This window comes from Manis pentadactyla, chromosome 1 (assembly GCF_030020395.1).
Source record: "Manis pentadactyla isolate mManPen7 chromosome 1, mManPen7.hap1, whole genome shotgun sequence".
In the NCBI taxonomy this organism is placed as follows: Eukaryota; Metazoa; Chordata; class Mammalia; order Pholidota; family Manidae; genus Manis; species Manis pentadactyla.
Window position 1 is genome coordinate 178,934,856 of NC_080019.1, and position 23,323 is coordinate 178,958,178.

The 23,323-nt window shown below is 38.6% G+C and overlaps 1 protein-coding gene across 1 annotated transcript in view; it reads right to left on the minus strand.

The window, feature by feature from the left end:
- Positions 1-13,985: 13,985 nt before the first annotated feature.
- ROPN1 (rhophilin associated tail protein 1) overlaps positions 13,986-23,323 on the minus strand; it is a 40,106-nt gene continuing 30,768 nt past the window's right edge. The window contains exons 5-6 of the mRNA XM_036905553.2: positions 15,158-15,333; positions 13,986-14,665 (exon numbers count right to left, since the gene is read on the minus strand). Of these exons, the coding sequence (XP_036761448.2) occupies positions 14,599-14,665; positions 15,158-15,333 (243 nt within the window). The 3' untranslated portion in view covers positions 13,986-14,598. The remainder of the gene's footprint in view (positions 14,666-15,157; positions 15,334-23,323) is intronic.

Genomic DNA, 23,323 nt, shown 5'->3' on the forward strand with positions numbered 1-23,323 from the left:
CAGCAATTATTTCTTCTAAGATACTTTCCATCTCTTTTCCTCTCTCTTCTTCTTCTGGGACCCCTATAATACGGATATTGTTCCTTTTAGATTGGTCACACAGTTCTCTTAATATTGTTTCATTCCTGGAGATCCTTTTGTCTCTCTCTATGTCAGCTTCTATGCGTTCCTGTTCTCTGATTTCAATTCCATCAATGGCCTCTTGCATTCTATCCATTCTGCTTATAAACCCTTCCAGAGTTTGTTTCATTTCTGCGATCTCCTCTCTGGCATCTGTGATCTCTTTCCGGACTTCATCCCATTTTTCTTGCGCATTTCTCTGCATCTCTGTCAGCATGTTTATGATTCTTATTTTGAATTCTTTGTTAGGAAGACTGGTTAGGTCTGTCTCCTTCTCTGGTGTTGTCTCTGTGATCTTTGTCTGCCTGTAGCTTTGCCTTTTCATGGTGATAGGAATAGTCTGCAGAACTGGGACGAGTGACGGCTAGAAGGACTTCCTTTCTTGTTGGTTTGTGGCCCTCCTCTCCTGGGAGAACAGCGGCCTCTAGTGGCTTGTGCTGTGCAGCTGCGCGCAGACAGGGTTTCTGCTTCCTGCCCGGCTGCTATGGAGTTAATCTCCGCTGTTGCTGTGGGCGTGGCCTGGCTCGGGCAGCTACTCCAAAATGGTGGAGTCGCGTTGGAGCAGGAGCTGCTCGGAGGCTATTTATCTCCGTAAGGGGCCTCCCTGCTTCCTGCAGCCCAGGGGTTAGGGTGCCCAGAGATCCCGGATTCCCTACCTCTGGATTAAGTGACCCGCCCTGCCCCTTTAAGACTTCCAAAAAGCACCCACCAAAACAAAACAACGACCACAAAAAAAAAACAAGAAAAAAAATTTTTTTAATTAAAAAAAAAAAAATTTGTAATTAAAAAAAAAAAGGTGGTCGCTCGTTTTTCTTTATTCTCCGGTGCCAGCCTCAGGCCTCTGCTCACCGGTCTTTCTGCCCTGTTTCTCTAGTATTGGGGTCCCTGTCCCTTTAAGACTTCCAAAAAGCGCTCGCCAAAACAAAGCAGCAAAAAAGCAAAAAAAAAAAAAAATGGTCGCGCGCTTTTCTTATGTCCTCTGTCGCCCAGCCTCCAGTGCCTGCTCACTGTTGTTGCTGCCCTGTTTTCCCAGTATCGAGGGCCCTGCACTCTGGCCCGGATGGCTGGGGCTGGGTGCTCGGCAGTCCTGGGCTCCGTCTCCCTCCTGCTCTGCCTGCTCTTCTCCCGCCGGGAGCTGGGGGGAGGGGCGCTCGGCTCCCGCGGGGCTGGGGCTTGTATCTTACCCCCTTCGCGAGGCGCTGGGTTCTCTCAGTTGTGGATGTGGTCTGGATATTGTCCTGTGTCCTCTGGTCTTTATTCTAGGAAGGGTTGTCTTTGTTATATTTTCATAGATATATGTTGTTTTGGGAGGAGATTTCCGCTGCTCTACTCACGCCGCCATCTTCCGCCCCTCCTCCCTGATTTTTCTTAAGTAATACATGCTTATTTTAGAAAATGTAGATAAACAAGAAATCAAAATCACCTAAAATCCCACTATCCAGGGAATACCACTCTTAACAGTTTAGTGCATTCCCTTCTAGACTTTTTCCAGCTGTGTATATATGTGTAAATACAACAACATAACAATATGATACATATTACTGTAACACGAATGTTTTATCTTAATATCTCATCAGCATTGTTTTTCTTTACAATTACAAAATTAATGCTTGTTCCATTTCTCTACTGTTTAGAATTTTATGCTCCTCTCTACCTTTTTATGTTTGTTTTCCTCTTTTTTAATTTTTAAGATAATAGCTTCTGGTAGTTTTTTATTTTTACATTTTTTTCCAAATTTTTTATTGTGGTAAAACAGACAACAAAATTCACCATCATAACCACTTTTAAATGTACAGTTCGGTGATAAATACATTCATAATGTGCAACCATCATCACCACAATCTGTCTCCAGAACTCTTTTCATCTTGTAAAACTGAAACTGTAAGCCCATAAAACAGTAACTTCCTATTCTGTTTTTCTCCCAGCTTCTGGCAACCACCATTCTACTTTTTGTTTCTGTGATTTTGATTACTTTAGTTCCTCATGTAAGTGGAATAAGACAGTATTTGTCCTTTTGTTACTGGCTTATTTCATTGTTCTTTAAAGTTCATCTATGTTGTAGCATCTGTCAAAATTCCCATTCTTTTTTTTTTTTTTTTTTTTTGTAGATAATTATTTTTTATTGATGGGTAGTTGACACACAGTATTACAGTATTACATTAGTTTCAGGCGTACAACACAGTGATTCAACATTTATATACATGATAATTCTAGGTACCAGCTATCACCATACCAAGTTGTTACAATATTTTGACTATATTCCTTATGCTATACATTACATCCCGGTTACTTATTTATTTTAAAATTGGAAGTGTGTACTTTTTTTTTTTTTGTGAGGGCATCTCTCATATTTATTGATCAAATGGTTGTTAACAACAATAAAATTCTGTATAGGGGACTCAATGCTCAATGCACAATCATTAATCCACCCCAAGCCTAATTTTTGTCAGTCTCCAATCTTCTGAAGCATAACGAACAAGTTCTTACATGGAGAACAAATTCTTACATGGTGAATAAGTTACATAGTGAACAGTACAAGGGCAGTCATCACAGAAACTTTCGGTTTTGCTCATGCATTATGAACTATAAACAGTCAGTTCAAATATGAATACTCATTTGATTTTTATACTTGATTTATATGTGGATACCACATTTCTCTCTTTATTATTATTATTTTTAATAAAATGCTGAAGTGGTAGGTAGATACAAGATAAAGGTAGAAAACATAGTTTAGTGTTGTAAGAGAGCAAATGTAGATGATCAGGTGTGTGCCTGTAGACTATGTGTTAATCCAAGCTAGACAAGGGCAACAAAACATCCACGTATGCAGAAGATTTCTCTCAGAACAGGGAGGGTGAGGTTCTAAGCCTCAGCTCTGTTGATCCCCAATTTCTCACCTGATGGCCCCCCTGCGACTGTGCCTGTCAGGTTGTTCCTCCCTTGAGGAATCTTACCCTTCTCTGGCTAACCAGTCATCTTCCGGGGCCATACAGGGAAATGTAAAGTTGGTAAGTGAGAGAGAAGCCTCATTGTTTGAAAAGGTTAGCTTTTTACTTCTTTGCATATTTATGCCCTGTGGCTTCTATGCCCAGCATTTGTCTTGAGGTATCTTTACCACTTGGAAGAATTATGATACTCGGTAAATTCGATATGAGGCACGAATTCTATTTAAGGATTGTAAAAATTCCCATTCTTTTTAAGGCTAAATAATACTCCACGGTATGTATATACCATATTTTATCATTTTTCTGTTAATGGACACCTGGGTTTGTTTCCACATTTTAGCAATTGTGAATATTGCTGATATGAACATGGGTGTACCAATATCTTTGCTTTCGATTCTCTTGGGCAAATACCTAGAACTGCTCGATCTTGTGGTAAATCTTCTTTTACATTTGTTAAAAACCACCATACTCTCTTCCACAAGGGCTGTACCATTCCCACCAACGGTGCACAAGGGTTCCATTGTCTCCACATCCTCACTAGCGATTATTTTTCTGGTTTTTTGATAGCAGCCATCCTAATAAGTGTGAGGTGGCATCTCTTTGTAATTTTCATTTGCATTCCCCTAGTGATTAATGATGGTGGCATCATTTCATGTGCTTACTGATCATTCATATATCTTTGGAGAAATGTCTGTTCACGTCTTTTGCCCTTATTTTAATTCGTTGGTTGTATTTTTGTTTTTGAGTTCTAGGAGTTCTTTATATATTCTGAATATTAATCTCTTATTAGGTACATGATTTGCAAATATTTTCTCCCTTTCAGTGAGTGGTCTTTTACTCTGTTGATATTTTCTCTTGATGTACAAAAATTTTTTATTTTTATGAAATTTCCAATTTGTCTATTTTTTCTTTTGTTGCCTGTGTCTTTGGGATCATAGCCAAGAAATCATTGGCAAATCCAATGTCTTGAAGCTTTTGCCCTGTGTTTTCTTTTAAGATTTTTACATTTAAGACTTTGATTCATTTTTTGTTAATTTTTTATTATGGTGCAGGGTAATGGTGAAAATTCATTGTTTTGCATGTGGATATCCAATTTTCCCATCATTATTTATTGTAAAGACTGTCCTTTAACCATTGAAATGGTCTTAGCACTCTTATAAAAAATTATTTGACCATATATGTGAAGGTTTATTTCTGGGCTATCTGTCTATTCCATTGGTCTATATGTTTGCTATTTTTATTACAGTCACTTTATGTAAGTTTGAAATCAGGAAGTGTGAATCCTTCAGCTTTGTTCTTTTCTTTTAAGATTGTTTTGGTTATTCAAGGTCTTTTGAGATCCCATATGAATTTCAGCATTAGTTTTTCTATTTTTGCAAAAACTGTCACTGAATTATGATAACGGTCGAACTGTAAATTGCTTTGGGTAATACTGACATCTTAACAATGTTAAGTATTTCAATCCATGAATATGGGGTGTGTTGCATTCATTTATGTCTTCTTTATTTCATCATTGTTTTGAAGGCAATTTTCATTGTCCAAGTCTTTCACCTCCTTAGTTAAGCTAATTGCTAAATATTTTATTCTTTTTGATGCTGTTATAAATGAAATCTTAATTTTCTTAAAATTAAGATTTTCTTAAATGTGGTTTTCTTAATTTCCTTTCAGATTGTTCATTGTTAGTTGTATAGAAATGCAGCAAATTTATGTGTGTTGACTTTGTATCCTGATACTTTGTTGAATTCATTTAGTAGTTCTAATCGTTCTTTTGGTGAAATGTTTAGCATTTTCCACATATAAGGTCATATACTCTGTGAACAAAGATAATTTAACTTCTTCCTTTCTAATGTGAATGACTTCTATTTCTTTTTTCTTGTTTATTTCTCTGGCTAGAACTTCCAGGATCATGTTGAATGGAAGGGCTAAAATGGGTATCCTTGTCTTGTTCCTGATCTTAGAGGTAAAACTTTCAGTCTTTCACCATTAAGTAAGATGTTCACTGTGGGGTTTTCATAGATGGCTTTTATTTTTATTTATTTATTTATTTTAAGATATTTTTAAAATTAAGGTATCATTGATATACCTCTTATGAAGATTTCACATGAAAAACAATGTGGTTACTACATTCATCCATATTATCAAGTCCCCCCCATGCCCCATTGCAGTCACTGTCCATCAGTGTAGTAAGATGCCACAGTCACTACTTATCTTCTCTGTGCTACACTGTCTTCCCCATGATCCCCCCACACCATGTGTACTAATCATAATATCCCTCAATCCCCTTCTCCCTCCCCACCCGCCCTCCCCCAACCCTACTTTGGTAACTGCTAGCCCCTTCTTGGAGTCTGTGAGTCTACTACTGTTTTGTTCCCTCCATTTTGCTTCGTTGTTATACTTCACAAATGAGGTAAATCATTTGGCATTTGTCTTTCTCCATCTGACTTATTTCACTGAGAATAATACCCTTTAACTCCATCCATGTTGTTGCATGGTAGGATTTGTTTCTTTCTTATGGCTGAATAGTATTCCATTGTGTATATGTACCACCTCTTCTTTATCCATTCATCTACTGATGGACACTTAGGTTGCTTCCATATCTTGGCTATTGTAAATAGTGCTGCAATAAACATAGGGGTGCATATTTCTTTTTGTATCTGAGAACTTGTTTTCTTTGGGTAAATTCCTAAAGGTGGAATTCCCAGGTCAAATGGTATGTGTATTTTAAAATTTTTGAGGAACCTCCATATGGCTTTCCACAATGGTTGAACTAGCTTACATTCCCACCAGCAGTTTAGGAGGGTTCCCCTTTCTCTGTTTCCTCGCCAGCATTTGTTGTTCCTCATCTTTTCTCTGTTGACCATCCTAACTGGTGTGAGGTTATATCTCATTGTGGTTTTAATTTGCATTTCCCTGATAATTAGTGATGTGAAGCATCTTTTCATGTGCCTGTTGGCCATCTGAATTTCTTCTTTGGAGAATTGTCTTTTCATATCCTCTGTTAGATGGCTTTTATTATGTTGAAGTGGTTTTCTTCTTTTTTATTATACTGAAGAAGAAACTACTTATTTTGTTGAGTGTTTTTATAATGGAAGTGTGTTGAATTTTGTCAAATGCTTTTTCTACATCAATTGAGATGAACATGTGTTTTTCTCCCCTTCATTCTATAAATGCAGTGTATTACATTGACCATTTTATATTGAACTATCCCTCCATCTTAGGAAAAAAACTATATAAAATAAAAAATATTTTGTTGTGGTATATAATCCTTTTAATATGCTGCTGAATTCAGTTTGCTGGTATTTTATTGAGGATTTTTATATCAATATTCATAAGGCAAACTGGTTTGTAGTTTTCTTGTAGTGTCTTTGTCTAGCTTTGATATCAGGGTTATGCTGGTCTTAAAGAGTGCATTATGGAAGGTTCCCACCTCTTTGATTTTTTGGAAAAGTTTAAGAAGGATCTATATTAGTTCTTTAAATGTTTGATAGAATTCACTAGTGAAGCTGTCAGGTGCAGGCATTTTCTCAGTTAGGAGTTTTTTGATTACTTATTCAATCTCCTTACTATTTATAGGTTGTGTTTTTTTCCTACACAACGATAACAGTATACACAGAAGTAATAGTACAGCTCCTTTTGGGTTCCCAGATCTGATTCCAGTGCATGTGTGTGTGGGAGAGGGGTCTTTCCATGCCCAACGCCAAGTAATTCTTGAACACCAGCAGAGTGTCTGAGAACTCAACTCAGTTCTGAAGCTACCTGCCTGGTACAGCACCAGATTCCCCAGGTTAAGGGCTCCATCTTACAAGACTTCCCTCCACCCACCTCCCACTCCAAATGCCAGACACAAGGCCTGGGAAGTTACCTGTGCTTCTGACCAACTGACTACAGATAGAAAGTTCCCATGACCTCCCCCTTAGGTTCAATTAATTTTCTAGAGTGGCTCAAAACTCATGAATACACCTTTACCATTTTAATGAAGGATACCTTAAAGGATACAATTAGCAGCCAGATGAAGAGCTACATAGAGCAAGGTCCCAAATAAAGGAATTTCTATCTTTGTGAAGCTTGGGGCCTGGCTTGGTGACATGTGGAACATTCTTGTTCCCCAAGAGTGGAAGCTCTCTTCAACAGAGAAGCAGCTTCCAATAGAGCAATATGCTCCTCTCCTGGGTTTTTGTGAGGGCTTCATTGCATAGTCATGATTGACTAAATCACTGGCCATTGGCCTCTCCCCTTGGGTGGGGTTCAGAAGTCTCTCATTAACATGACAGGACACCCATTTCACCTTTAAAGCTCTGAAGTATTTTCAGGAACCATGGATGAATACCAAATATACCTGGAAAATATATATTTAGTTATCTGAATGACCAAATATGTATTTCTTATGACTCATTATATATTGCATAGGCCTATTCAAATTTTTTGCTCATGGTTTAGTCTAGGTAAGTTTTGATTTCCAGGGATTTTTCCTAATGTAGGTTATCCAATTTATTTATAGTATTCTCTTTAGTACTTTTCTGTAGAATCAGTAGTAACATCCCACTTTAATTTCCAATTTTAGTAATTTCAGTCTTTTCTTTATTTTTTCACAGTCCATCTAGATAAAGGTTTGTCTGTTTAGTTGATCTTTCAGAGAATCAACTGCTGGTTTTATTGAATTTCTCTCCTGTTTTTTATTTTTTATCTCATTTATCTCTGCTATAATCTTTATTTTTTTTCCTTCTGCTAAATATTGAGGTTTGCTTCTTCTTTTTTAGTTCCTTAAATTATAAAGTTAGCCTGTTGATTTGTGACCTCTTTTGTTTTTAATGAAAGCATTTATAGCTATAAATTTCTCCTTAGCTCTATTGCTACATGCCATAAGTTTTGGTAAGTTCAGCTTTTTTCATTCATCTCTCAGTATTTTCTAATTTCCCTTGTGACTTCCTCTTTGATACATTAGTTGTTTAAGGGTGTGTTGCTTAATTTCCACAAACATGTGTGTGTGTGATTGCTTTTTCATTTTTATTTTTGTTATTGATTTCTAATTTCACCCTGTTGTCATTGCAGAAGATACTTTGGTAATAGTCTATCTTTTAAAATCTATTGAGACCTGATTTTTGGCCTAACATATGGTCTATGGAAAATGTCCCATGTGCATTTGAGAAGAATTTGTATTCTGTTGTGTTGGGTAGAGTGTTCTGGATATGTTTTAGATTTATGGTGTTTATCATGTTGTTTAAGTCCTCTGTTTCCTTACTTACCTTCTGTCTGGTTGTTGTATCCATTACTGAGAAGGGGGAATTATTGAAATCTCCAACTATTATTATGTATTTGTTTATCCCTTCCTTCAGGTTTGTCAGTTTTGCTTTAGTCAGTTTCACCACTAGACAGTGTCCCACTGGTCCCTTTGTCTCTGTTTACTTCACTCTTTTTACTGTTTCTTAGATTCAATAGTTTACATTGTATTGTCTTTCAATTTGATTCTTTCTCCTGCCTGCTCAGATATGTCTTTGAATCTCTCTCGTGAGTTTTTTATTTCAGTTTTCATACTTCTTATGTCCAGAATTTCAGATTCCCAAAGTTCAGAGGACAGGGAGATTTTTGCTCACCTTAGCTTCCCCAGGCTGTGTGCAAGCTGCTCCCAGAAACTATGTATGGCTGCCTGATATTGGGAGTGGAGGACTGTTACTGCTACTGTGCTAAAGCTGAAATCGACTAAAATTAACTGCAATTTACCTTCCCTTGGAAGTTGCAAGTCTTCAATAAACTCCAGATTTCCAAAATAATTATATCAGACAGATTTTGCCAGTCCAATTATTGTCTAGATAAGGAGACAGATTTCTGGTGTTTCCTATTCTACCATATTCCAAGAATCCTCTCTTTTTGTTTGTTTTGCTATTGTAAGTGATGCTGCAGTGAGCTGAGATATGAAGAATGAACTAGATAAAGAGGAGAAATAACAGTATTCTAAACATGTGGAGACAGCATGATGATGAGTAAGAAAGATCTAGAGAGGCCTTGTGGTTCCTGTATTAACAGTGGGGGTGGAAATATATGTAGGGATCAGACTACAGTTCTCATACATAACATGAAGGATTTGGGTTATTATCTTAAGGACAAAGGGGATGTATAAAAGTTTAAGGTGAGAAGTAAGGAACTGGTATTTCACAAACATCAGTGGCTTCAGTGTAGAACAGGAGTCCATAATCTACAGTTTCCAGCCAAATCTATCCTGCTGGGTTTTTTTTTCTATAGCTATGAGCAGTTTTTACACTTTAAAGGTTTTAAAATATCAAAAGAATAATATTTTATGGCATGTGAAAGTTACATGAGAATCATATTTCAGTGTCATAAATAAAGTTTTATTAGGACATAGTTACACTCATTATTTATGTACTATATGGCTGTTTTTGTGTTATAGTTTCAGAATTGAGTAGCTGTGACCAAGACCCTAAGGCCTGCAAAGCCTAAAACATTTACCATTATTCCTGTTATAGGAAAAGTTTGCCAATCCCTAGTAAAGACAATGCTTTTGGAAAAGTGAAGCATGGATGTAGGTACACCTTACCTCACCCTCAATCCATTCTCTGCTCTCCTTCATGCTCCAGGGACTAACCCTTAAGGTTGGCATCACTCAGACTTGCTTTCAGCTTTGGGTTTTGTTTAGTCAATAGGAATCACCCGGCAGAAGATGGGGAAAAAGGAGAGAGATGGGGTATTCCTCCCTCTTAGCATCATTAGCTCAGAGGAACCCCGGGGCCTCCATTTCTGTCCAGGCTCCAATAAAACATTTCCTCCTCTTGTCCTTTCAGACTTAAAGATGATAATGGCATGCTAATCCTTGGGTTCATCAACACTCTTTATTGGTTTCCTTGTTCACATCTCTGTAAACATTTTAAAAATTATCTTTAAAATCTCAGTTAAGAATGTCTTCTGTTTTCTACCACGGTCAGACAGAAAGCTACCATATTGTTCAGAGGAAGAGTATAGGGTGGGATGAGAGAAGATGAGAGGACTGATATGAGAGAGGCATAGAAGATAAAATGGACAAGACTTGGTGGAATTGGGAAGTAAGACTAGGGGGAGTTTTTCCATTGGTCTTAGTTTCTTGGTTTTGTATCTAGATGGCTCATGGGAGCAATCCATATTTAGGAGGGAAATTTATGAACTTATTTTCCCCTAATTTTACTATGGAAAAAATGTGAACTAGGAACTAGTTTCTGGGCATGTTTATTAGGAGTGCTTTGGAGTCATCCAAGAGGTGATGTTAAGTAGGCTACTGGATGTTTGAGTCTGGAGCTCGGTGAAGAGATATGGGCTACAAGATTCACATTTCTGAGTCGTCTGTGGTGTCTGAAGCAGTAGGTTTCTGAGTTTGCTTTTGAGTTACTTACTCAAGAAAGCCTTTCCTTCATCTCTCTATCCCACTTCTGCAAACCAAATTGTGGGCCCCTATACTGTGATGGCATAGCCCCACTTTTCACTTGTCTGATTAGTTATTTAATGTCTGTCTTCCCAAGTAGAATTTAATCTCTATGAAAGCAAGACCGTTATTTTATTCAGTGTAGCATCCTCAGTACTGAGCTCAATGCCTTGAACATAGTAGGGATTTTTAAATTGTTGAGCAAATAAATGAACCAACCAGTGTTTGGACTGCTCTGGTACACTGACGCTGACTTGAGAACTTTGAGACTCAGGATTGTACAGGACTCAGCCAGGAAGTTTGGATCCCTCTGGTATCATGATTAATGACTCTACTTGGTCTAGGCAGTGTGTTTTATAGTTTAGTGCTTTGGACCAATGGCTTTTCCAATTGGCTCACCTCCAAAGTGTGAAAAATCTCTGTTCATGTTCACTCGTGTTCCAACTCATAGGAAACAACTGAAGTTGCAAAGTATATGAAACTATAAACTAAAAACACAGTTAGGATTTATAGCTAGGATACAAGATTTAAAAAGTAAGAAGCTGTGGATTAGATAATAAATCCTGGGAAGGTATGAGGCTGCCTTGTTGCTTTTCCTCAAGCCATTTTATGCCCTGTGGAATTATTTCTAACCCAAAGTCATTCTTTTTCTTTTTCTTTTTAAAATACTTTTTTTATATTGAGGTACACACAATAAAATGCACAAATCTTAGTGTACAGCTTGATGAATTTTGACATACATATACACTCATGTTTCAATCAAAATCCAAGGGCTCTTAAATTTTTATGGTCATATACAATTTTAAGAACTTGTCAAAAGCTTTGTATTTTTTTCATTGGAAAAATGCTAATGTGCACGTTTTGGAAATATTTATATACACAGTGTTATCAGAGGCATTCAAGAGTCTTTCCAAGGATTCCAGCTAAGAATCCTGTTCTTACCTAGTTTAAAACCAGCTTTCCACACTTGAGTGTTCAGCTCCTCCTGTTGCAGAGCCCCTGTGGTCTAGGAAGTTGCTTAACTAAGGGTAGTAAGGTGCCTGATTGAACAGCATCAAGGAGAGAGAAGGCATGGAGCACAAAGAAAATGAAACTGAGCCGTAATCTTTGCATTTTCCACTGAAGCTTTAAATGTATTTGCATCCTTCACTTTAATCCAAATAGCTTAATTTAGGAAAGAAAGAGCCCACTTCTTTTTCTTTATAAAATCCTGATTTTATTGCTTCCTGAATGTTTTTCTTTTTAAAGGAGAAACACAAACCATATGTTACAGGGATCTTAGTTTGACAGCCTAACTGGGGTCATGCTAGGATTCAGATATTTCTGGTCATGATAAGAAGACCAGTGGGATGAATCTGGCAAGGGTCTGTTAGCAGCAAGGACCAAGCATTGTCCCTTTGCAACAATCTCATGACAAGGAAGAAACAGTTGATTTTGGGACAATATTCCGGGTTTGGGGGTCAAGAGGGATTTTAATACCACACAGCGTCAGTCACTTACTTGATGTCAGCTGATGGCCTTCCAGCCCCTATGGACTGTGCCTGACCAAAGGAGAGAAACCATAGTGACTGAAATGCCAAGGGTTTCTTTACTGAAATCCCTGTAAGGCATTTTGGCACATGTTGGCATGCCCCACTCCCATGCCTTCAAAGGCTGCTTATTGTGAAGACCTGTGACTTCCTAGCTGAGAGATTTTTTTTTCCCTGGAGCAAAAGGACAAGCTCAGGGTCTGAAGCGGGCAAGCTGAAGGGAGAAGGTTAATGACTTGGAGGCAGCCCTCAGTCAGGGACAAATGGGACTTTAGTGAGGACACAGCCTTCAGCTGATGAGTGTGAAGAGCTTCCTCAAACCTCAGGCCGGAGCAGCTCTGAGGTGTGTTCTGTACTGTCTCCCAGAGGCCTGCAGCCTGACTGGCTTGATGACACACCCTTCTCTGGCTTTCTTTGAATCCCTTTCCCTTCCCCCTCTCCACTGGTCCTGGAGTTGCTGCCCAAATAAACTACTTGCGCTGACATCCTTGTCTCAGAGGAGGGGATGCTCCACAGTAAGACAGGAATTAAGTATGTGAGGCGGCACAAGTTTGGAGTCAGACAGACCTGGATTCAAACTCCTCATCAGTTATAGTGACTTACTGCCTTAATTTCTCTAAGAGTGTTTCTTCATCTATAAATGGTGAAAACAGTACTGACTTCATAAGGTTTGAAAATATGTGTAAAGAACTATGTATAGTGGCTTGCATGTAGTAAGGGCTTAATACATGTTGGCTATTATTGTCAGTATAGTATTTATAATGTTGTTAATACAGCATCATGCAGCTGGAGGGCAAAGCTGTTTTGCACCCTTGGGGTGACTGTTGGTTAGGGCAGATGTGTGGTACAGGCTGCGTCTCTGATGCGTATCTGTGACTTGGCAGTATCCATGGCTTAGAGGAAGCACTGCCACAGAGAGCCAGAGCAGAAGGGGAGGAAAATGGCAGACACCATGTGGCAGCTTGGAAGATGAGCAAATGGCCGTGCCACAGTGGTCTTGCCAATTGTGCTTGGTGCCAGCCATGGCTAACAGTGCCATCAATGACTTCATTCTGTGTCCAGTATTCACTCTGATGGCTGGGGTTTCACTGGCCTCACTCTTGAAGGATTATGCTCAGGGGTTCTGAAGTTTAGTTTCAAATTTCACTGTTTTCTCAAAGGTACAAAGGACCCTTTTGCTTTCATTATGTTTATGAACTTAACTTTGTTGTCTTAGGGGCTTTCAAACTGGAGCTGTTCCCTCTGTTCCCCTTCACTCCCCACTTCCAGGCGGGATCAGATTTAAATCCTTTGATCACAGTGAAACAGAAACCTGGAGACTGAGGCAGGTGAAAGGCTTCACTCATTCTCTACTTCTGATTAATTACAGTGTCAGGTTTCAACTGCAGTGCCTCAGCCTCTTCAAACTGCGCAAGATCCCAGAGTGGCTCTGAGTGAGGGGCCACGTGGGCGAAGCTGGTGGACAGCAGGGATCATGAGTTGTTGCACAGCCCCTGAAGATGGAGCTGGGTCACTGGGGGGTACAATTTGTTTCAGCTCTTTTTACTGTTTCACTTTGGGTGAAAATCAAGGACCTATGGTGACCTCCCATCACAATCTTTTATTTATTTCAACACTAATAGACAAATTTCTCCCCAATTCAGTAGGGAGATATATGTATATCAAAAAAGCAAACCAACGTTTTTATACAAAAACAACTTTTAAGATCATATAACAGACAGACAGGTTCCAGCCACCTTGGCACACCTGGCTTCAAGAACAATAACCACTAGCAACAATAATTTCATCTGCTTTCTGGGAGAAAGAAAAATCTTTTGGTGACCTTGTCAGAAGATTTTAAGCTCATGCAGGGGACCCTTCCAAGAGTGTCCCATTTATCTAATCTATATGTGGAATCAGAAAAATCTGTTGACATTGACACTTTAATACTGATCTCTGCAAGACTTTATTAGTGCCTCTTGGGGCCACTTGCAATAAAGTGTTGGGCTGTGAGCTCCTTGAGGGTAGAATTCAGATATAATTTATTTCTATATGTCCAGAAGCCAATCTAGTTCTTGGCAGGTTTAGCAAAACAAACAAAAAACACTAAAAAAGTATCTTTTTACACAAAATTCGAATTTAGCTGGGTGTCTTGTATTTTATCTGGCAATCCTACACCTGGCATATAGCTAACATAATAAACATTGGTGAGTGAGTAAATGAATGAATGTCTAGCATCGTACAGACAAATGGAGAAATGAATTAGTAAAAATGTAGATTGACATGTAAAAGATACTCTTCTAAGTTATGCCCAACAATCACAAAACATTGAAACTGCCTGGTATTAGCATTCTACCTCTGAAAATCTGACATGCTTCATCAGCTACTTTTACTCAGTGTCCATGTGGGAAAAATACTAATCTTCTGTTGATGTAGGTGTTTCATTCCAACAGTTTTACATCTTAACTCCACACATTTCTGATTCCATATATTTGGTTAATTGTTTATTAGTGTGTACCAGTTGTACAAGGAAATTGATACTGGCTGGTGTATGGTGTTCAGTTATTATGAAGCATGATCATCTCTCTATCTTCCTGTAAAATTGCCAAAACTTGTGCTTTTACTCCAGCCGAACCTTGGGATTTTGGGTAAAGTCGTCCACCTTGATTAAACCATCAGGACCAATTCTGTTTGTGAAGAATGTATGTCTGAGGTTAGTTCGTTTAACAATCAAACTTAAGAATGACAATATTTAAACAGCTCTCTCACTCCAAATGAATTCTGCTGTGGCTCCTGCCCTCACCATCTTCTTTTCTCCACCCTTTCAGACTGGCCCTGAGCTGAACCTGAGTTGCCTGGTGGGCTTGCTGAAACACTGATGCCTGGGCTTGGCCCCCAGAGTTTCTGATTGGTAGGTTCAGGCGACAGCCTAAGAAGTGGCATCTCCAACATTTCCCCAGGTGCTGTGGCCCCCGGGCGTCTCAGTAGCACTCTAGGAATTACTGTCTTATACCACTCTTCCCTTCCCTTCTCCCTTCTCTTTCAGATCCTTATTCCTTGTTCCTTGTAGCATTTCTCTGTTCCCAGAGCAGTATAATATAGCAGCCTTGCTATATCATGGCCCGCTAGATTTGTTTTCCCAATATTCTTTCCCTTCCAACTGGTAAAAGTTTACTTACACTTCCTGTTCAATGTAGTTCAGCATTCGGCTGACGTGTGATGCAGAGATCTCCCCATCCATTTCAGCAAGATATGTGTAGAGAAACTGGAAGGTGCTAAAAGGGATCCGGGCAGGTCCACCACTGTGGTCAGATGATAAAACTTCACACACTATCTTGAGAGTTTTGGCAATGGTCTGTAAAGCAATATGATCAAATGAGGAGAAACTCATTATTCTACACTAGAGTCCTAAGACCAGTTAAGTACAAGAAAGAAGATAAAAATATTGCCCTTATAAAATGAAGTGGGAATGATGAAATGTTCTGGAAATCTTGAATTTTTTTACACCCAAAGGTAATTTAATTCAATCTAAAAAAATATTGATGTACTGTGTGTCTTTTTCCCATTCCTGTCTTTGTTGGAGGGATATAGTCAGGGAATTAGGTTTATAAACAGTTGAATACTTTAAGATATTTTAATCAGAATAACCTCATTAAAATCAAAGGAGAATGTGATTTTACATTCTATAAAATTAAAATTATTTCTTATTCTTATTGCTCTCTAGTCTTACCTCCAAAGGGTTGAGGTGATTAGTCTAGCTTATATCCTCCAGCAGGAACTTGGAGCAATGCCACGGTAGGGGGGAGGAGGTAAGGCAAGGGTAATGTGCCCAGGAAGATGGGGTCCCAGGTGCAGGAAAAGTGACAGTGAACATTCAGATGAAATCCAGTTCTTTTACAACATATGGATCAATCTGATCAAAACCACCCAGTACTTTATATGATGTAACACTAACCTCATTGTCACTGTGGAAAAATAAGTGGATGATGAACACCACATGTTTTAATGGGAGGGTTGCTACAGAAGCAAACACTCCCTAACAATGAAAATTGGGTTTTAAAGGATTATGTTCAGAACAGGTTTCATTTACCTGCCTTTAAATAAATCTACCTTTGGAATAAATTTCACAAGTAAAAGAGAAGTGTAATGGTGGGATAAAGGAAAGAAATTATTCAAAGAAAGGACTGCTGAGAGGGATTAAAGATGGTGGCATGAGAGGTGAGACAGAGGCCTCCTCCCAAAACCACATATAATATGAAAATATAATTAATACAACTAATCCTGAAAGAGCAACAGGAAAGAAGGCTGGGACAGACTGCATACACCTGGAAAAAAGAACAGACCTCATGGAACAGGGTAAGGTACCAAAGCCATGATCCGGCAGGACCCGAGCCTTTCCCTACCCCCACTCACTGGTGGGAGGCAGAGAAATGGAGCAGGGAGGGAGTGGAGGCCTGGGACTGCTGAACACCTATCCTGGAGATCTGCTCTGGGAGCACAAACCTATATTGCATGGTGCTCTGGTGATTAGTGGGGTTGGAAAGCTAAGACAGGTGGAATACCAGGAGAGATGGAGATTCCAGCTGCTTGTGGAAAACAGACTCATATCTGGTTGACCTGGGTGGGCAGTCTGAGAGACTTCCTAACAGCGAGAGGGCTCTTAAAGGGGCAAGGATTGCACAGAACTTACTGCTCAGGAGAAAGGATAGGTAGACAAAATTGTTTGGGTGCACTCTCCCCAGCAGGTTAGGAACTTTCAGGAGCTTCAGGCACTCCATCCCACCGGCTGGCTATGCAACTCCAAGGCTTCCCATCATGATACACAGCCTCCTGCACCTTCCTCTTAGCTAGCCTACATCTGGCTCACAAACTGGCAGCCCCTGCCCCAGTGTCAGGCCAGCCAGAGGGAAGCCCTGCCTACAGAGGCTACAAATGAAAAGCATAGAGGCTTACACCTGTGTGTTCAACCCACTGGTTCTGGCAGTGGAGACAGGCATAGCAGCTGGGAAGCAGGAAACAGTTCTTTCCTCCCCACAGGCACCAGAACTGCTCCCCTGCAACCTCACACATCGATCCAGGGGCTAAGCAGCTCCAGAGAGTAGACTTTCAGGGCACTAGAGGGTGCCATATACAAATATGAAACATCAAAGAAATCTGGATCAAACCCAAATCCGACAAACACCAGAAAAAGGGTCAAATAAAATGGAATTCCTCAATCTTCCTGAAAGAGATTTCAAAATAAAAATCATAAACATGCTCATGGAGGTACAGAAAAATATTCAAGAACTCAGGAACGAATTCAGGGTGGAGATCCAATCATTATGGAATACAATGGAGGGATTTAAAAGCAGATTAGATATGGTGGAGGAGAAAATGAATGAAAAAGAAATTAGAGAAGAGGAATATAAAGAAGCTGAGGCACAGAGAGCAAATAGGATCTCTAGGAATGAAAGAATGTTTAGAGAACTGTGTGAGCAGTCCAAACAGAAGAATATTCATATTATAGGGGCACCAGAAGAAGAAGAGAGAGAAAAGGGGATAGAAAGTGTCTTTGAGAAAGTAATTGCTGAAAACTTTCCCAATCTGGGGAAGGAGATAGTCTCTCAGGCCATGGAGGTGCACAGATCTCCAAACACAAGGGACCCAAGGAAGACAACAACAAGACATATAATAATTAAAATAGCAAAGATCAAGGATAAGGACAGACTATTAAAAGCAGCCAGAGAGAAAAACAAAATTACATACAAAGCAAATCCCATCAGGCTATCATCAGACTTCTCAGCAGAAACCTTGTAGGCCAGAAGGGAGTGGCATGATATATTTAATGCAGTGAAGCAGAAGGACCTCAAACAAAGAATACTCTACTCAGAAAGATTATCATTTAAATTTGAAGGAGGGATTAAACTATTTCCAGATAAGCAATAGCTGAGAGAATTTACCTCCAACAAACCATCTCTACAGTGTATTTTGGAGGGACTGCTTGCTATAGATGGAAGTATTCCTAAGGTTTAATAGCTGTCACCAGAGGAAATAAGACCACAGTAAAGAAAGAACAATTAATTATGAAGCAAATGCAAAATTAAATCAACTACCCCCAAAGTCAGTCAAGGGATAGACAAAGAGTACAGAATATGATACCTAATATATGAAGAATGGAGGAGGAAGAAAAAGAAGGAGAAAAAAGAACCTTTAGATTGTGTTTGTAATAGCATATATACTAAGTGAGTTAAGTTAGACTATTAGATAGTAAGGAAGTTACCCTTGAACCTTTGGTAACCACGAATCTAAAGCCTGCAATGGCAATAAGTACATACCTGTTGATAATCACCCTAAATGTAAATGGTCTGAATGCACCAATCAAAAGACAGAGTCACTGAATGGATAAAAAAACAAGACCCATCTATATGCTGCCTATAAGAGACTCACTTCAAACCCAAAGACATATACAGACTAAAAGTGAAGGGATGGAAAAAGATATTGCATGCAACTAATAGGGAGATAAAAGTAGGAGTTGCAGTACTTGAATCAGACCAAATAAACTTCAAAACAAAGACAGTCACAAGAGACAAAAAAGAACATTACATAATGATAAAGGGGTCAATCCAAAAAGAGGATATAACCATTATAAATATCTATGCATCCAACACAGGACACCTACATATGTGAAACAAATATTAACAGAATTAAAAGGGGAAATAGAATGCAATGCATTAATTTTAGGAGACTTCAACACTCCACTCACTTCAAAGGACAGATCAACTAGAAAGAAAATGAGTAAGGAGACAGAAGCATTGAACAACACATTAGAGCAGATGGATTTAACAGACATCTACAGAACTCTTCACACAAAAGTAGCAGGATACACATTCTTCTCAAGTGCACATGGAACATTTTCAAGAATAGATCATATACTAGGCCAACAAAACAGCCTCAGTAAATTAAAAAAGACTGAAATTGTACCAACCAGCTTCTTAGACCACAAAGGTATGAAACTGGAAATAAATAATGCAAAGAAAGCAAACAATCTCATGAACACATGGGGGCTTAACAACATGCTCCTAAATAACCAATGGATCAATAACCAAATAAAAACACAGATCAAACAATATATGAAGACAAATGACAACAATAATTCAACACCACAAAATCTGTGGGACACAGTGAAGGCCATGCTAACAGGGAAGTATATTGCAATACAAGCCTACCACAGGAAAGAAGAGCAATCCCATATGAACAGTCCAAACTTAAAAATAACAAAACTAGAAAAAGAACAACAAATGAGGCCCAAAGTCAGTAGAAGTAGGGACATAATAAAGATTAGAGCAGAAATAAATAAAACTGAGAAGAATAAAGCAATAGAAAGAATCAATGAAAGCAGGAGCTGGTTCTTTAAGAAAATTAACAAAATAGATAAGCACCTAGCCAGACTTATCAAGAAAAAAAGAGTGTCTACACATGTAAACAGAATCAGAAATGAGAAAGGAAAAATCACTATGGACGCCATAGAAATACAAAGAATTATAAGAGAATACTATGAAAAATTATATGCTAACAAACTGAATAACCTAGAAGAAATGGACAACTTTCTAGAAAGATACAACCTTCCAAGGCTGACCCAGAAAGAAACAGAAAATCTGAACAGACCCATTACTAGCAATGAAATTGAATGGGTAATAAAAAAATTACCTAAGAAAAAAACTCCTGGACCAGATGGCTCCACCACTAAATATTATCAAACATTTAATGAAGACCTAATACCCATCCTCCTTAAAGTTTTCCAAAAAGTAGAAGAGGAGGGAATACTTCCAAACTCATTCTATGAGGCCAGCATCACTCCAATAGCAAAACCAGGCAAAGACACCACAAAAAAGCAAATTACAGACCAATATCTCTGATGAACATACATGCAAAAACTCAACAAAATATCAGCAAACCGAATTCAAAAATACATCGAAAAGATCATCCATTATGATCAAGTAGAATTTATTCCAGGGATGCAAGGATGGTACAACATACGAAAATCCATCAACATCATCCACCACATCAACAAAAAGAACAAAAACCATATAATCATCTCCATAGATACTGAAAAAGCATTTGACAAAATTCAACATCCATTCATGATAAAAACTCTCAACAAAATGGGTATAGAGGACAAGTACCTCAACATAATAAAGGCCATATATGACAAACCCACAGTCAACATCATATTTAACAGTGAGAAGCTGAGTTTCCTTTAAGATTAGGAACAAGACAAGGATGCTCACTCACTCCACTTTTATAAAACATAGTACTGGATGTCCTCGCCATGGCAATCAGACAACACAAAGAAATAAAAGGCATCCAGATTGGTAAAGAAGAAGTTAAAGTGTCACTGCTTGCAGATGACATGATGTTGTACATAAAAAAACCCTAAAGAATCCAGTTCAAAACTACTAGATCTAATATCTGAATTCATCAAAGTTGCAGGATACAAAATTAATACAGAGAAATCTGTTGCATTCCTATACACTAATGATGAACTAGCAGAAAGAGAAATCAGGAAAACAATTCCATTCACAATTGCATCAAAAAGAAAAAAATACCTAGGAATAAACCTAACCAAGTAAGTGAAAGACCTATACTCTGAAAACTACAAGACCTTCATGAGAGAAATTAAAGAAGATACCAATAAATGGAAACACATCCCATGCTCATGGATAGGGAGAATTAATATCATCAAAATGGCCATCCTGCCCAAAGCAATATACAGATTCAATGCAATCCCTATCAAATTACCAACAGAATTCTTCAACGAACTGGAACAAATACTTCTAAAATTCATATGGAACCACCAAAGACCCTGAATAGCCAAAGCAATCCTAAGAAGGAAGAATAAAGCTGGGGGGATTACACTCCCCAACTTCAAGCTCTACCAAAGCCACAGTAATCAAGACAATTTAGTACTGGCACAAGAACAGACCCATAGACCAATGGAATAGACTAGAGAGACCAGATATAAACCCAACCATATATAGTCAATTAATATATGATAAAGGAGCCATGGATATACAATGGGGAAATGACAGCCTCTTCAAAAACTGGTATTGGCAAAACTGACAGCTACATGCAAGAGAACAAAACTGGATTATTGTTTAACCCCATACACAAAAGTAAACTTGAAATAGATCAAAGATCTGAATGTAAGTCATGAAACCATAAAACTCTTGGAAGACAATATAGGCAAAAATCTCCTGAATATAAACATGAGCAACTTTTTCCTGAACTCATCTCAACCAAGGGAAACAAAAGCAAAAATGAACACATGGGACTACATCAAACTAAAAAGTTTCTGTATGACAAAGGACACTATCAACAGAACAAAAGGCATCCTACAGGATAGAAGAATATATTTGTAAACAACATATCTGACAAGGGGTTAACATCCAAAATATATAAAGAACTCACATGCCTCAACACCCAAAAAGCAAATAACCCAATTAAACAATGGGTGGAGGATATGAACAGTTCTCCAAAGAAGAAATTCAGATGGCCAACAGGAAATATGCTCCACATCACTAATCATCAGGGAAATGCAAATAAAAACCACAATGAAATATCACCTCACACCAGTAAGGATGGCCAGCATCGAAAAGACTAAGAACAACAAATGCTGGCGAGAATGCAGAGAAAGGGGAACCCTCCTACACTGCTGGTGGGAATGTAAGCTAGTTCAGCCATTGTGGAAAGCAATATGGAGGTTCCTCAAAAAACTAAAAATAGAAATACCATTTGACCCAGGAATCCCATTTCTTGGAATTTACCCAAAGAATACAACTTCTCAGATTCAAAAAGACATATGCACCCCTGTTTATCACAGCACTTTTTACAACAGTCAAGCTATGGAAGCAACCTAAGTGTCCATCAGTAGAAGAATGGATAAAGAAGAGGTGGTACATATACACAATGGAATAATATTCAGTCATAAGAAAGAAACAAATCCTACCATTTGCAACAACAGATGGAGCTGGAGGACATTATGTTCAGTGAAATAATCCAGGTGGAGAAAGACAAGTACTAAATGATTTCCCTCATTTGTGGAGTATAACAAGGAAGCAAAACTGAAGGAACAAAACAGCAGCAGACTTAGACTCCAAGAAGGAACTAGCAGTTACCAAAGGGGAGGGATAGGGAGGGTGGGTGTGGATGGAAGGAGAAGAGGATTCAGAGGTGGTATGATTGGCACACATGGTGTGTGGGGGATCATGGGTAAGACAGTGTAGCACAGAGAAGGCAAATAGTGACTGTGGAATCTTACTGCACTGATGGACGGTGACTACAGTGGGTTGTGCTGGGTAACTCAGTGGTGTGGGTGAATGTAGTAAGCACATTGGTTTTCATGTGAAACCTTCATAAGAGTGTATATCAATAATACCTCAATAAAAATAAAAAAGAATAAAAAAAAGAAAGGATTGCTTAGCTTTGAATTAGCAAAGAGAGGTCAGCATATATTTTTGTTTGTTTACTGAAACAGGTGATGTGCAGATTTTCCAACACTTCCCAGGGATCAGTGAAAAACTGTCATGAGTGGTGACCTGGGTGTGCCTGGGTGAAGAGCCAAGCAGCTGCCCTACCTCCCCAACTGGCTGGCCAGCAGTGTTCTCCCTTTGCAGTTGATTCTTGCGGCTCTGCTCCCTTCCTGTCCTAGAGTGGGCTGGGTGTCTATATGGTGCTTCTTTAACTGTGGTGTGTGTTGCCCAGGGGCATAAATCTGTATGTCAGGAGTTAACGAGGATTCTGAATAAACTTGGCTCATCTTCCTGGAGTGACAGTTTTACCTGATGGCAAGTGATTTAAACATTTGCATTAATTAATTATTTCTTTTTTGAGAGGGCATCTCTCATATTTATTGATCAAATGGTTGTTAACAACAATAAAATTCTGTATAGGGGACTCAATGCTCAAAGCACAATCATTAATCCACCCCAATCCTAATTCTCGACAGTCTCCAATCTTCTGAAGCATAACGAACAAGTTCTTACATGGACAACAAATTCTTACATAGTGAATAAGTTACATGGTGAACAGTACAAGGGCAGTCATCACAGAAACTTTCAGTTTTGCTCATGCATTATGAACTATAAACAGTTCAAATATGAATACTCATTTGATTTTTATACTTGATTTATATGTGGATACCACATTTCTCTCTTTATTATTATTATTTTTAATAAAATGCTGAAGTGGTAGGTAGATACAAGATAAAGGTAGAAAACATAGTTTAGTGTTGTAAGAGAGCAAATGTAGATGATCAGGTGTGTGCCTGTAGACTATGTGTTAATCCAAGCTAGACAAGGGCAACAAAA